The following is a 15576-nucleotide window of genomic DNA, read 5'->3' on the forward strand; positions in this document are numbered from 1 at the left end:
ATCCATCCATCCATCCATCCATCCATCCATCCATCCATCCATCCATCCACCCACCCAACCAACCAAAGTTTGGTGGAACAGAAACACACAGACTAGCAAAGCACACAAAATCCTACTTTGAAAACCCACCAATATGTTCTAGCTTATGATTTCCATGTTGCCACCCGAAATATTTGAAATGTGCCAAGGTCCAGCAGGAGGAGAAAGTAGGAAGGCAGTTATTTCCAGAATAGAGTAAATAAGCTTTTTTTTTTTTTTTTTTCAGAAGGTGCATCTACAGGATTGTAAGTAATAATCAGTCTCAACAAGTGGCATTGGTATAGCACATCAGCACATTTACAAGCAGAGAGCAAAACTTATGAGAACACTCCATCAATCCTGCTTTCCATAAGGTTTCATTCTATTTTGATAGACACATGCCCATGAATATCCTCATGGGCACTTTAAAAGCTGTAATTTCAACTCTGAGGTTTTGYAAGCCTCGTTTTGTGTGGTCCATGATATCATAAACATCCTGAATATAATTACAACTCCAATTTTGTGGGCTGTGTTTTCCCTCTTGGTAGCCCAAAGCTGATGTTTACAAAAACTTTTATGCACGCTTATTTGATTTGAACTTTTTATTATTATTACAAATGTATATTATTTTATTAAAAAAATTCACACTGAAGCAAAGTCAATTCCATTTCATTACAACCAAGAATATAAAATAAATGCAATGAACTCATAGCTTAGTTTTAACAGTCATTTCAAGAGTGACATCAGGACAACTTAAAAGCAGTAAACTCTCAACTCTAGAATGAGAAACAAGGAATTTGTTTTGTGGCTTTGGTAGCCCATTGGAAAGGGCACCATTGAATCTGAGGCCACCACAGATCTAGAGTGGCAAAGTTTTGTGGCAGCACAAGGCGCATATACAGTAATTTCTAATGGAAACTACAAAAATGAAAGATGCGTGCATGAAATTATTAGGAAAAAAAAATAACTGAGTAGAGACAGGCACACTTCCACAAATAGTAAACATGGGAATATACAACTAGAACAATTTGAAAAGTTACTACCTTACATATATAAAAAGTTCTTTAAATTGCTGTTAAAAAGGACATGTTCTGTCCAGATTTTGTGTAATACTTTTTAGTGTCTACACAAGACAAATTTTTAAAAAAATTAAATAGCATTAATTTACTACTAAATATTTAGGAGATAACAGTGCATTAAGGACTTTTTTCATATAGTAATACACATCGCTCCTGTCTGGCGACATTTTTAGAAGATTACGTATGGCCTTATGTACAATACATTTATTTAACCCTAAAACAATTCTTTGCCTAATGGTGTTAAAGTACCATTCCTGAAGATTATGAAGGGGAACTAAGCTTATTATGTTTATATAAAATATCATACATATTTGAACACTTCTAGCTTCCTGCCACCCCTCCCGCTATGAATGCGCTTCCCCCCCCTCCCCAGATACAGTGTCACAGATACAGTGCAGGACTTGCAGCTTTCCCTACATTTTTCCTTCATTGTGCAGTTTGTGCTACATAAACTTCACCAACATGGACAGGCTGCTCATCCCATTAATTCTCCACGTTTTTTTCCTCCAAGCTACGATGGGAAAAGCTGTACTCGGCAGCCTGCACTCCCACCAGGATGGAGAAGACAGCTCTGCTCCTCTCGGTACAGGTGTGAAACACTTTGGTGAGGGTCTAAAGGCTACAGAGGCATAGCTGAGTAATAATGAAACTGCACAGGCAAAAAATAACATAAAAATGACACGGTCCCGGTTTCCCATGACAAACTGCACAATTCACTTCTGAAAGTGGAGAGTTTTTACCTCATGGGATAACCCTTAGGCAGCAAGGCTTCTTCCACTATGACTGCCACCCACCCTGGCAGAATGCATCAAGCTCCCAAGGAAAGATGAATTATTTYACCACCAGGAAGGAGCTACAAGAGTGCATGAAGCCTACATTTTGCAGYCAGTGCTGTTGCTTTTATTTGCTTTCTTCCTGGTTGTGAATTTGAAGGAACAGTGGAAGTCAGCTCGGCTTCATGTGTGCACACAAAAGCTAGAGAGAGGAGCGGCATGTGGTCCATCTATCAACCTAACCAAGGCAAGAAATGCAAGTGCAGCTTAGAGAGGGTGTGGCAGTCACTCTAGAAGCTGGAAGCTCATTCAATTAAAGCACCTTACATTGCTGTGAAATTTCATGGTCTTTATACAGATTAATTTAYACCATAATTTTGCCTTATTGGCACAAGAGCCCACCTTAATTAACCATATGGTTCCCTGCCATCTCCTGATCTTGTATGAATTTTGACAATCAGCTGCAGGTCACAGCAGGGAGAAGAAATGTTAGATAACTGTAGCAGAAAAGACAAAATAATTTTGAGAGAACAAAAAGATGAAAAGAACAGGAGGGGACAAAAATCACTCTGCCATAGGTTAATTTCCAGAAATGTGACATTCAAATCGCAGAAGTATAAAAGAAGTGTTACTTAATGRCATCAGCCAAATACCCATTTGATCAAAAGTACCTCATCAGCAAGGGGTGAGACAGAAAGAATGTCACCCCAGAGTCACTGAAAAGGAACAATTAAAACCTGTTCTTTCAAACATGATACTACTGTACCTATAAAATGTAGCATTTCAAGGGTTACATATTGAAAGTAACCTTTGGGAGATTATTYTTCCCCAGAAATAATTTTTCCTTCCAATTGCTTCATTTAATTTTTCACCACTTTCTTATCCATTTGATGACAAAAGCAGGTTTTAGTAGCTTTTCCAGAGCAACCRGGTGTTGTCAAAATCACATGATGGTAGGTATGACCAAAGCAAGCCAACTGCTCACAGAAAGTAGGAAAAACAGCACAAGTTTGAGGAGGAAAGGGGGCACTAAAGGTGATTGCGAGATCAAATCCAGTAAACTATGTATGTGACTAGCTGTGATGAAAAGCATTCTYCTCAGTGCAAACAGATCTGCTCACCTTGCACCATCTGATCATTCAGTGTGAATGCATACAGGAAACCTTTTTTTTTTGTGGGCACAGGACAGAAGAGAACACATTGCAGTATAAAATCTGTAACTCTGAGCATTTACATCTAAAATCCTCTCATTTCACCTCTTCTCTGGACATCAGCTGCAGAAACTCACTGCCAGTGGCTTTCCAAATGCATTTCTATAGGATTTCTGCCACAAGATTCAGCCTTATTTCTGAGGGYTGAAGCAAAGAATGAAGCTGTCCCAAATTACAGCTGTTGTGTCTCTCCAAATAACTGTGGTTCCAGAAGTTGGACAATAATCCTCTGATTATGCTTCTGAACCCTTGCTTAATTACTGGGGATTTTCTGCCAGCTACCCATCCACTTACAGTCCCTTAGGCCCAATCAAAATATGTTTGCTCTAGGGAAAAAGAAACATTTCAGTGCAATCAAGCGCATCTGGTGTAACTAATCTGGTTAATCACAGCAATGTGAGGGACACAGAATATGCATTATAAACATGAAAAAGGAACAATTTTCAACATGCTTTTCAAACTGCACAATAATTTCTCTTAATTAGAAATTCTAACACAAAATGATTAAATGCATTCTTTTTTGCAAGTCTTAGTATTTCTGTCACCTTTAAATTTTGAGAACTGACTCAGGAATGTGAAAGAAAGCTAAATTTATAGAACTCTTACACACATTAATAAGCTCCTTAGCAGAAAAACAGAAAAAGCCCATCATCCACATTCCTACTGAGACTTGAGGGCAGTAAATACATTTTCCTGACTATTTTGGTGTCCAGCCTGGGAAGACATTCCATTCTTCTGTTCCAACAGATCCTGAAAGCATCTCCTTTTTATGTGACTGTCCTGGTTTCATTTAAAATAATGCTTAATTCAAAACTAGTCAGAGCATGATCACTGTGATTTCAAGAATTCAATGTGAATGAGTTAAGAAATATCAGCAATCTTCAGTTTGGCATTCAGTCCAGTAGCAYGAAGCATATCCTGTTGCTGCAGAGACTTGGGTGGGGTTTTTTTCTTTTTTAATTTTTCTTTTTTAATTTTATTAGTTTTTAAAATTTTTTATTTTTAATACTTTGCCTGAAAACTAGACTAATAAAAACAGAATAGTAAAATACTCTGGAACAGTAAAATTTTGCTGTTCTTGACATCCATGAGCAAAACAGTAATATCCTGTGAAAATAACATAGTGCTTTAAAAAGGTGCAATATACCTGTATAGCTAAACTGGTTTGCCTAGTATAAAACTAACTATATACAAGCTTGAAAGCCTGGGAGTTCAAGATTTTAAAACTTTAAAATCCCATCAAAGAGATTGAAAAGACAGATTTATGGCAATCACTACAGCATAAGGAAGGTGCACCAGGAATCCTTCAAAATTCCAAAGGTTAAAGAAGTTAAGTGCTGGGTTCAGATCAGAAGGGTTCATTAGAGTAACCACAATGGAGCACATGCAAGGGCAGGGAAGAAGGAAAACTTCACAAGAATCTCCRTTATGCAAATAAAGGGATGGGGATGGGCCAGGGGAGAGGGAWGTCTTCAGTGAGTGAAGTTTTCCTTTTGTCATCACAAATTTCAATTCTGCATCATAGTTTGTATTTTTGGTCTTCTCATCATTATGAACTTCATATTGCTGGAGTCTTCTGGCTTCTAGTCCATTCCTTTCTGAGTGCAGCCTGTCAGGCYTCTCAGTACCTGTGAGACTGATGAGATTGGTGATACTGAGAGCTCTGCTGAGACGATGTGGAATAGCCCATTGTACTCTGGGACTGAGAAGATCCCTGAATGTTGCTTTGGTAACTCAGGCGCGAGCTGGAGTGCTGCAGGAAAAAAGAGAGGGATCAAGGGAATGAAATCCAGCCTGTTAGGACTATGCAGCTCGGGAAATTTTTAACCTCTCTGGTGCTCATTAAAACATGATTGTTGGGGAAGCTGACTAAATAGTGCTACTGTTTAGGGTYCCATAAAACAAGTCATCATTCTGAGCTACAATCAGCATAACATAGCACACAAAACACACAAGAATCCCAGGAGACATGTAAAAGTAAAGCATGTACACACCCATTTTCTGAAGAAAAAAATATACAAGAGAGCAAACTCCCTTTCAAAATCCATCTGTTTCTTAAACTTACATCTATCATTATTGTAAATGCTATTAATGCAAATTCTATTAATGMAAAATCAAACTGCTAAGGCTACAAAGACTATTCTCAAGATTGAGGCAATACTAGATGTTGTAGAGAAAYATTTTCTTCTTTTCTGAGAAAAGACAACTATGACTTAAGAGTTACTCAATTTACCTAAATGAAAAATTGTCCAGTAAGATAATATAATTTTAAGCAWGTCTGTCAACCTGCTCCCTTACCCTTGCAAACAAAGACTGCTTCAAGATGGGCATGTGTATGTACATAACCTAACATTAATTTTCCTGAATGTTTTTTYCCCCCTCACAGTTTGGGAAAACTGTGGACTCCAACCTCAGCAAGACAAATTCATGGATCTTGCTTTGAATCCAGCTGAACCCCCAGCCTGGTGAATTTGCCCTTTCGTTACCATAGCCATTCCCCATCCAGAATKAATCATGAGCTACCCAATAATGCAAACTGCAAAATCACTTGGCATGAGAAGTACTGCTCAATGGACTGCTTACTGGAGACTCTCCAGTAAGGTAAATCACACTGCAACCCACATGATTAGGTTGTTCGTGTAATACAGTGTCTGAAATATGAAACTGTTCCCAAAAAAAAAGAATTTTTTCAACTTCTCATGGAAAAGAAAAAGATATGTGATAAATTTGATGACTTTATCGGAGGTCTTTCTGGATGAAAAGCATCAGCTCACCATGCTACACAAAATACCCAAGGTCACATAAGGAAGGCTTAGTAAAATTCAACAAAGAATCTGCATTTGTCATTTGTGGAAGCAACATACATTGAGGCTGGTGAATGACAAAAAAACTTCAACGGAGTATTTAGATCACAAGTTAAATGAAACTCAAAGCAAAGGAAATCTTCTACCTACTCCTGAATAAGATAAAGTGGAGTAAAATTAATGCCGTAAGACTACAAGAATGCACTAACTTGCCCATGCTTATTTTTGTTTCACATATGAGAATTTGTTTTTAACAAAGTCAGACTTGGACACATTGCAGACATTCCTTTCTGGAACAGAAGATAGTCAGCTAGAAGTTAAAGGCAGATAGCCAAATATAAGTGTAAAAATGGATAATCAGACCATACAATTTAGTGAATGATGTAAAGGTAACATACAGATCATGATTTYGATGCCTGTGCTGTTGAAGATTAGAAGGAAAGCACCACAGAGTGCAAAAAACATCTGAAAAATAAAATAATATTTAGACTGCTAGGAACTTGTAAGGGGGAAGTTTGCCAACAATTTGAGAGCTGKATAAGAATTCTATAATGGATATCATCAAATGCAGCACACCAGTTCTCAAAGTATAGAACCAACCRGACCAGCCATAAATACTGTGCAGTCAGACAGTTGTAGTGATCTGTCCAGGCCTCAAGCCTGTCTGGAACTTTTCAAAAAGGAAACCTAGTTGTCTTTCTCCTTAAATTGCCCTCAATGCCTTCATGATCATTTGTAACTAAAAGTCAARCCAAAATGGGAGAAATATGTCTGGCACTGAGTAATCAATTGTCTGTGGAGAAGGTCTGGAGGGCTAAGTCAAGAGAATTCCAGAGCTGGGTGCCTTAAAACCTRCTTATTTWAACTTTAAAGTAGCCTGAAAAGACCATTCTCCCAGGTGGGATGCGATTCTCTTGGAGGCTAGGAGCAGACAGAATGCTGCTAGCACAATTTAAAATTTGCCCTCAATATCTACCTTTTTTTTAATTCTTCTTTCAAATAATTACTGCCCCAGCAAGTATAAACTCTGCAGTACTGAGGATCYTGGTGAGTTCAGTGCTTTCTGTATTAAATTTAAGTCACTTTTTCAGTGCAAAATATAATTCTAGTATGCAAAGACAAGTATGCAAATTCAAAAATAATTCAATGATAATGCTTTTTGTTATGAATGCTACTGTACTGGAAAACACAAAATCTGTTCTACTTTGGTCACATCAGAAACAATACATGTCTTTATGCCCTACTTTGACATGAATCAAACAGATGAACCAAATCATCATTCCTATGCTGATATGCATTTTTTTCTGTAACATTAGAAGTAGGCTCAGAAAGATACCAGCAAAAACTACAGACCCACTTCCTACACATGACAATATGAGGAGTGAAGTGCGAGAGCCTGGTTCTAACTTTRCTTCTCCTTCTCAGGATTGTCTCACATCTGCTCCTCTCATGGGATTTAATATTGCCAAGACTCAAGTATCCTGAACTTGATGCAATGAAGCTTTTMCATCCACTGGTTTCAGCAAGATTACCCTAAAGCATAAAGTTAAGCAAATATTCAGCACTTTCCTGGAGTGGACTAGTCCTCAACACTTTTCAGGGCACAGTAGATAAAACTCAAAAYGGTATTCTATCAAAAATTACTAACCAAGGAACAAAACCTCAGCATGCCTCAGGTTACATCAAAAATGCATTAAAACATGATCTATTCTTACAATAGGAAGGAAGAAAATGACATTTTGGCCCTTGGCCCTACARTATGAGAAGCAGCAAAATTTCCAGAGGTACCTGATAATCTGAAGGCATGACAGGCCCGCCTGAGTTAGYGCCTGAAGGCCCTATGCGTGGTTTCTTGTTGGGAGGCACCTGGTTGAGGCTGGAGTCCTGGCTGTGCTGGAGCCCCGTGSCCGCACCCCCTCCTCCCGCGCCGGCGCCCGCCGCCGTCCCGTTGGTCTGGGTGCTGTTCTGCTGCTGCGGCTGCGGCTGCTGCGGCGCTGCCTGCGCCTGCTGCTGAGGTGCTGTTTGCTGCTGATGCTGATTCTGCTGCTGCTGATTCTGAAGGAAGAAGCGACACAACACGGTCACTTGCTCTGAGCCACGTTTGGGTGTTTCTTGGAGCTGCCAACGCTCACCTGCCCRATGGGCAAACACAGCAAGGCTGAATGCTGGGAGTTCAACCTCAGCACAGACCTGRCACCTTGCAGGGGTGTCCCACTTGTGGGCATTTTGCTTTTTTATGAAACAAACTGAACTTAAATGGGAAAGACAGTCTAGTGCCTCCTACAGCTACCCAGGTGCTCAAAGAGGATAAAAGGGACTGTTTATAAAGCAGTAATCACCTAATGAAATAAATGAAAACACCCAATTTCACTAGTGGTCAGTGGCAGACATGGGGAACCACAGTAAGTTGTTCTAAGTGTTTCAATGGCATAATTCACTCAGAATCAAAACTGTTTTTCAAACTTGCACTTCATAATAATCCAAAGAAGGCTGGCAGCATTACGGCCAAAAAGGTAAGCAATATGAGACCAAAGAAATTATATCATCTCTTCCTGGTTGCAAGGAAATTCTGTGGCAAAACCAGAAAGAGGTTTYATTACTATGTTGGTCTTTTTAAGCACCTTTCAAGGAGTGCTRTACTGGGAATAGGGCCCAGCATGGTGCACAAGGTATAGGCCAGAAAATCTTATTGAAATAGCAGAAAAGTAAAAATAGACCAGAGACAAACAGATTAAGACAAAAGAGGAGGAAACAGCTGAAAGAARAATCTGGTAAGGGAAGGAGAAGACTAGCAAAGGAAGGGAAGCCAGATAATTAAGATGACACTGGGACATAGAAGGAAAAGAAACAGAGAAACCTGTCACAGAAGAGAGAAAAAACATGAAGGAGAACACAAAAGCAAAAGAGAGCTCTTCTGGCTTCAGAGGGCTACAGACTTAAAGGAGTATTTGAGGAAGTGGAGGAAAGGTCAGAAAAGCAACAGAATGCATCTCTGCCCTCCATGGTTAGACAGTTCTGGGAAAGACAACACACATTTTTGTCTACTTTCTAACACCGGGGATGGCTCCTCCATCAGAGCACCAAACCACCTAACAGAACTGCAAAGAAAAGCAGTTTCACTCCAAATGGGAGATATGTCAATTGCTCATCATGGAAAAAAACCTTCAATTGACATGGATTGAATTAAAAAGCCTTACTACCCTTCCCCCAATATACTGTAGGGAACATTTCAGGATAGGTTTGGTGTTTTTTCTTAGARTATCTGCTGATATTATAATATAATATTATAATGATCAAAGCTTTAGTGTGGCAGCCTTTTAATAAAAATCTCACTTTATTAGGTTCTCAGAAATCACTTCAACCAGTTTGCACTAGCAGAAAACTCTTGATATCCCCCATCACCAAGAGGCTTTTAGTTATCTCAAATAGATGACATAAAAGATCTGTATCTATGCCATTCATCACAATGGTCTCCCAAGACACAGTCTGACAAAATTCACAGTGATGTATTCATTTAAGATTACGGAGAAGCCTTGCATCTTTGAGGAYTTAAGAGGTAGCTTGCAATTCCATCTCACATTTAGTAAAACCAATAATGTATCCTCCTGCCTGTAGTCCTCAAATCCCACTTCAGTCAGATTCTATTCCTTGGGAAAACTAAATTTCAATAATTTAAAAAGTTAATCAAACTAGTTTGTAAAAAACTAGTAAGAAGCAATTTATCTTTTCATAATGGTTGAGCTTCACTTAAAATACCCATAACTAAGGTACTATTCATGTTAGAATTCTGAAATTTGTTTTTTCATAGGGGTRTTTGGATGCAAGTAAGACAGTTTTACTATTGTATGAGCTGAAAAACTTCGATTTTTTATGTGCAAACAAATATTGCACATAATTAAAGGCAAGAGCTTGTTGTAGGTTCCAGCTTTTGTGCTTCAGATTTTAGCACARAATTTATGTGACTAGCCTCAGCTTSCTCTTGTGTGGAACTACTGCTGCTACTGCCTGGGTAGAGACCGAGACCTGCTCTGTCAGTCTTCAGCTGGGGCCTGGCTGCACCATCTTACTGCACAAAAATGGCTTTCACCAGCAAAAACATGCTCCTCAGGTCAGCCTGGTTCATGGCAGCTCCTAAATGACTGAACTTGTGAAAGGTCTATACCTAACAACACACTGCCGTATGTCACCTCTTGGGCACAAATCACCAAAACAAAATTTCAGCCTTACCTAGAAACAAACCTAGCACAAACTTGCCTAACAGAATTTAAAAGAAAAAAAATACTTTCACTTTGTTTTACACACCTTCATTTTAGCCTTGCTGACTAGCAATTAACCATTTTGAAGAAGGGATGCTTATGCCAAATGCTATTTAATTTAGATGCAAGTTCCAAATAAACAAACACAGGAAACTTCTCCAGGTTTCYAAATGACTATACAGATATTTACAGTTTTAAAAACAAATCAGTAACAAACCAGTCTTAAAAAAAAAAAAAAACAACTTTCATTTAGAATAACATCATAAAGCAACAAAACATGGCACAGATTCAACTTTCAGAAYAGCCTTTACCTCCACATTTTCTACACCATGGGAACACATTCAATGAGTAATGTGTGACTTACATTACCCAAATAGTCTAAAAAAAGTTTCATTTGGAGTGTGCATAAATACACCTGACTGTCCCCAAAAATCTCAAAAAACATTAATATATTAGCTGCTTTAAATATAAATACACCATTGTCATCACCCCTGCAAGAATCCCAGGGAAAAGATCGGTATTTACTTTTAAGTACACTGACTTAAATGTAAAAAGGCCAGAGTAATTTTAATTCATAAGGTTTCTTCTTGTTTTTTGAAGCTGTGAGAGTTGAAGTAAAACTAGTAATTAAATTCCAAGCAAACCAGTATCATGACTTCCATTTTAKTTTTGCTCAGGGGTCTGTTTCCTCCTTTGGAAAAAACTGTATCTGCACACAAAAATCATGGATACTATCATTTGTTCTCGGYATAGAAAAATCTGCAATATCAATTTGAAAACAAAATTTGCTCTCTCAAATAAAGTTTYAAACTCAGCTAGTTTGCCATGCTACGCAGAAAACTGAAAACAGAAGATTCATGTAGTCAAATGRTTTCTCTGAAAGACAACAGTCCTTTCTCACATAGTGCTCAGATAACCACAGTTCAGGACCATTCTCTTTACATTTTGACATCTATACATCACTGTTGGTGCCTCACTGTACCCTGTTCAGTGAAAATAACATGCTGTTTCCTACWCTGTAGCACCATTGTCCAGCCCTCACGGCACCACAGGACAATCACTGTGGTCACGTAGCACAGCTGTTAGGCAGATCAGATTATGTTGCAAACACCCCAAAATTTATTATGCACACAAACAAGTTCTCACCCATGTCTATGGGCTATGGGAAAGAAAATGTTTGGAGCAGATTGTTGCTACCAGAACAGTTCACAGTCCTTATTACTCCTTTGTCTGAGGGCCCTTAAAACATGATCAGGAAACTGTGTGCAGATGGATGAAATGTTCTGATGTAGTGCCAGAAGCAGGCTGCCACTATTTATTTGAGACCCCAACAGCAATCTACATTCAAATGGCTGGATGTATGCCAGTCATACAATGAAAATGCCATTCTTTTCATGTGCTCACAATGTATTTTCATCATGTGATGCTGRAGGAGGTAGCAAGGTCCTCTTGGAATGACAGCAGATGACAGCAAGGCTACTGCTGATAAAACAGCTCATTCCCCACAGATCAGGGCAAACCATGCTGGTGATACCACCTGAGACACCCCAAGTCATCTGATACTTTTCAACTGTCTGAGTAAAAGTTTCAAAGAAGCCTTGCCTTGGAAACACATTTTTGGTTAACTTTTCATGTTTCATTAGTTTTCATTGGGTAGCATCATGATGCTTTCTCGTTGCATCCTTGAAAGTAAAAATCCAATCAAACAAAGATTTTATTATACCTTATCCCCTTTCTCTTCAGGTTCATCTTCATTGAGGAATTCTCTTTTAGGGTACGGAATCTGACAGCCAGCAAACACACTGAAACACAGCAAACAGTAAACACTCCATAAATGTGTACATATGGCACACATTTACTTAATGCTATGTTAAAACCAAGTGCATRTAACACAACTTCATTTCTTGTATTTGATGAATCCTGTTTCCACAAGTGAGTGGCAATGTGAGCACCCAAGATAGGTGCTGATTGTAATATCAGATCTCTTCGTTGCTGGCACAAGGCTGTCATTTAGAAATCAAGGCATGGTTAAACATGTCCAAATGCCAGAACGACCACTTGTTGATCCAGACAGAATAATGAACAAACACATTGTCAGAGGTTCCACAACACCCAGTTGGAACATGTATGGCTCACTGAATAAAGGGACTGATCCAAAGAGTATTAGTGTCTTATGAGCCTGCCTTGGCTTACAACAGGCTTCAATATATTTGCCAATCACAGCTGCAGAGATACTTTCAATAAGCTTCTCAGGTCTTGTTTAGTGAAAAAAGATTGCTTTGAAATTCAGCTGGGCAATGGAATTTGGAACATTCCTTAACKTTTATGGCAGAGACCTTATCATAATGTTATTCTGTAATCCATGGGGAGCTACAGCTCTGCACAGGATAGCATCAGATAAACACTAAGCAGAAAATTACTGGTAGATCTTGGCCAGTATCAGTTTCTTAGATTTCTTTGCCAACATTCAGAATACAATTAACGTGACGTGATTTTTAAAAGGGTGTAAACAGTTCCTAATCTTGCTGCTATGTAGTGTTTGATTTTTTCAAACAGAAAAAGAAATTAAATCAATCCCAACTAGTCTCAACCAGACTCCTTTTGTACTCCAGTGACTGTTCCCTCCTTTTAGTGTTGCCTGCTAGTTGAGAAAACAGTGAAAGCGAAGGTAGAAATCTACCTGCATCAAATTCGTACAGATTATAATGCTATGCACTGCCATGTTYCCAAAAAAACTGGGAAGAGAAACTGACAAGGTCTGCCAGCTGGAATTGAATATATCATTTGAACTTTTCATGATACAGAGATAYCAATTTTGTACTCAAGCCTTCTGAACAAGGGATTTGTGGGATTTTAGGCAGCCATTTATTTCTTCACTTTTTTCACACTGTTACCTTGTGAAAGAGGGCATGGAAAGGGSCTGTAGGTCAGAGAACTGTCCCATTCCTAGGGAGAGGCACAATCAACCAGGCCATGGAGAACAGAGCTCTGTGAGGCTTTGTAAGGCAGAATAGAAGAGGGCAGAGATTAATTCTCTAAAYAGTGCAATAATGCTGTCACTGGCTTTGGTAGTACATTCCAAATTACATCACTAGTGTGATACTGGGTTATTTTTCATGACCACTCAGTTCTGGCACCAGTAGACAGAGACACTTCTGTACTACACTTGTAGYTTCTACTGAGCATGCCTGAGCGGCTACTTCTTGTGGACACAGGTAAGTATCTGTTAATTTCTCGGCTGCCATGTCATTTCAGGGATTCTTAGCATGTAGCAGAAAGACATCACCACGGATGTGCACAGAAGAGGGAATACATACTCTGATGTAGGCAGAGGATCCTCTTGAAAGTAGGGGTCCTGCAAAGCCTGCTCTGAGGTAATTCTCTTCGTAGGGTCCATAGTAAGAAGCTTCTGAAGCTGAAAAGCATAACATTGAAAATAGCAAAAAGCTTATCAAACTGTCATTTTTTAAACTATGACTTGTATGTCTTGGATTGCAGACTGCTAAATTATTTCTGGCTTGTCCAGACAAGCCTAAGTTAGCATTGCTTGTTYAGTGAAGTTCCCAAGAACTACCTTGCACATCCATCAAAATAACTGTAGTTTTGAAGTACTTCTCATGTAATAAAAAGTTAAGTGTATCAGGCAATATTAATTGGTCAGGCTGAACAGCTGCTCTAAAGCAATGCTAAATTCAGCTATTTAAGGTTCATAAACCATCATTTATGAACTGCAAATGCATAGCTTTGTGTTGTGGTACATGCATAGGTTTTATATTGTTGTGCACTGCTGACACAAAAGGAAAAAAGTGTCAGAATGGACTGAACATGACCAGGATTCTCCATATCGCTTTAGGAACGGAAACTATTAATCTTCATTTCTTGCACTGGCAACATTCCAGATTCAGAGCACTCTGCTACTAATGCAGTTCCCAAACCCACTCTAATTGGCACTGAAATGAGAAAGAGGAGTAGGAGGTTCCTATAACCTTTCTTCCTTGCTAGGAGGAAAACAAGCACAAATTTATTATCCAGAATGCTTTTGACTGCAGCTGGCTATAAAAGAGGATTACAATATATTAGCAGTGTAAAATAGGAATGATTGGCATATCACACCATTTTAAATAGCTACTTATTGATCACATTCTGATAAACGTACAGCAGGAAATTTGGGTGCTCAAATTACATTATACAGTATCCTGCTCTCACAYAATACTCTCTTAATTCAAGCCAGTAATGAAAATAAATTCCTTCAGCAAAGGACATCTCAGCTCAAACTCTATCTTTCAAGCCTCCAACAAAAACTGCCTGGATATTCAGCAAAAGAATGTGATTTTGGCATGGGTATTTGGGGCTTTTCATTCCAATAATTTAAAAACCTGACATACAAGTCTATATTCTATATATACAGTAAAAAGCCTCCATAAAAGCACTCACCATCCTCAAGAAAGGAAATAAAGGGAAATCATATTTCTCAATAGTTGTAGTTAACCCTGCCTGACAGATAAGGTCTCAAAATTCTCTGTACTTTTGCCATTTCCTTCCCACCTCTCCTTATTCACATACTTTATGGGCCACAGACCTCAACAGATTGACAACAAAACAGAGCCATTTGGGCTGTCTCTCCCATATCAGTTCATTTTCAACTAGCTCCTAAATTGATTTCTGCTGCTTGCCTAGAAATACACCTCAAAATATTCCTGCACTGTACACACCTGGTGAGCTTGAATGGATATTTACTTACTGCATTTTTGTGTGGTCAGATAATTCTTAACCCTACATTTCCTGTGAATCTAATCACACAAACTGAACTTCTAATATGATGTTGACTCTCTAGACAGTGACCTCATACAATACAGTATAGACCATAGYTGGGTACTCAGTATCTTTACTTCAAATCACCTCTCCCTACGTGTAAAATTTTTGTTAGCTAGAGCAGCTTCTGCCACTATTACAGGTTATGCCCATTTCCCAGCTCCTCCACAGTGACTGCAGAGACAAACATGCATATTGTGTACAAGGCCACTCCYGATCTTTGGTACCAGATGTCATCACTGAAGAGATGAAGACAGAAGAGAACAGGACATCAGCCTCTGCCCCTGGATTCCTCCCTCAGACCTGGTTGCTGCAGCACTACTYAAGAGAAAGCTCCTCCAGTTTTTTGCCATATATAACACCATCATCACAACYGGCCTCCAAGGATGACCTGTATTCTTTGTCACTCATGGGTAAGGCTGAYGTACTGCAATGGAAGACCTAAAGGTATCTTGGTCCTTTTAATGATCTGCTCATTCCCTTGGTACTCCTGCTTCACTCCTGAGGATACAATCAGCTTGCCCATTCCAAGTAATACCCCACACAACATCTCTCCAAGCGAGATAACTTGCCTATCAGTGATGCTACTGTGAACCAACTTCTTTGAGAAAGTCTGGTTATCT

The 15576-nt window shown here is 39.0% G+C and overlaps 1 protein-coding gene across 2 annotated transcripts in view; it reads right to left on the reverse strand.

Annotated features, from left to right (window-relative positions):
- Positions 1-302: 302 nt before the first annotated feature.
- Positions 303-15576, reverse strand: part of CDK19 (cyclin dependent kinase 19) — a 121714-nt gene continuing 106440 nt past the window's right edge. For both annotated transcript variants that reach the window (XM_057390182.1, XM_057390183.1), the window contains exons 10-13: positions 13459-13556; positions 11865-11943; positions 7674-7940; positions 303-4834 (exon numbers count right to left, since the gene is read on the reverse strand). In XM_057390182.1, the coding sequence (XP_057246165.1) occupies positions 4703-4834; positions 7674-7940; positions 11865-11943; positions 13459-13556 (576 nt within the window). In that variant the 3' untranslated portion in view covers positions 303-4702. The remainder of the gene's footprint in view (positions 4835-7673; positions 7941-11864; positions 11944-13458; positions 13557-15576) is intronic.

This window comes from Malurus melanocephalus, unplaced genomic scaffold, assembly GCF_030028575.1.
Source record: "Malurus melanocephalus ecotype Western Australia unplaced genomic scaffold, MMel_1.1 scaffold_23, whole genome shotgun sequence".
In the NCBI taxonomy this organism is placed as follows: domain Eukaryota; kingdom Metazoa; phylum Chordata; class Aves; order Passeriformes; family Maluridae; genus Malurus; species Malurus melanocephalus.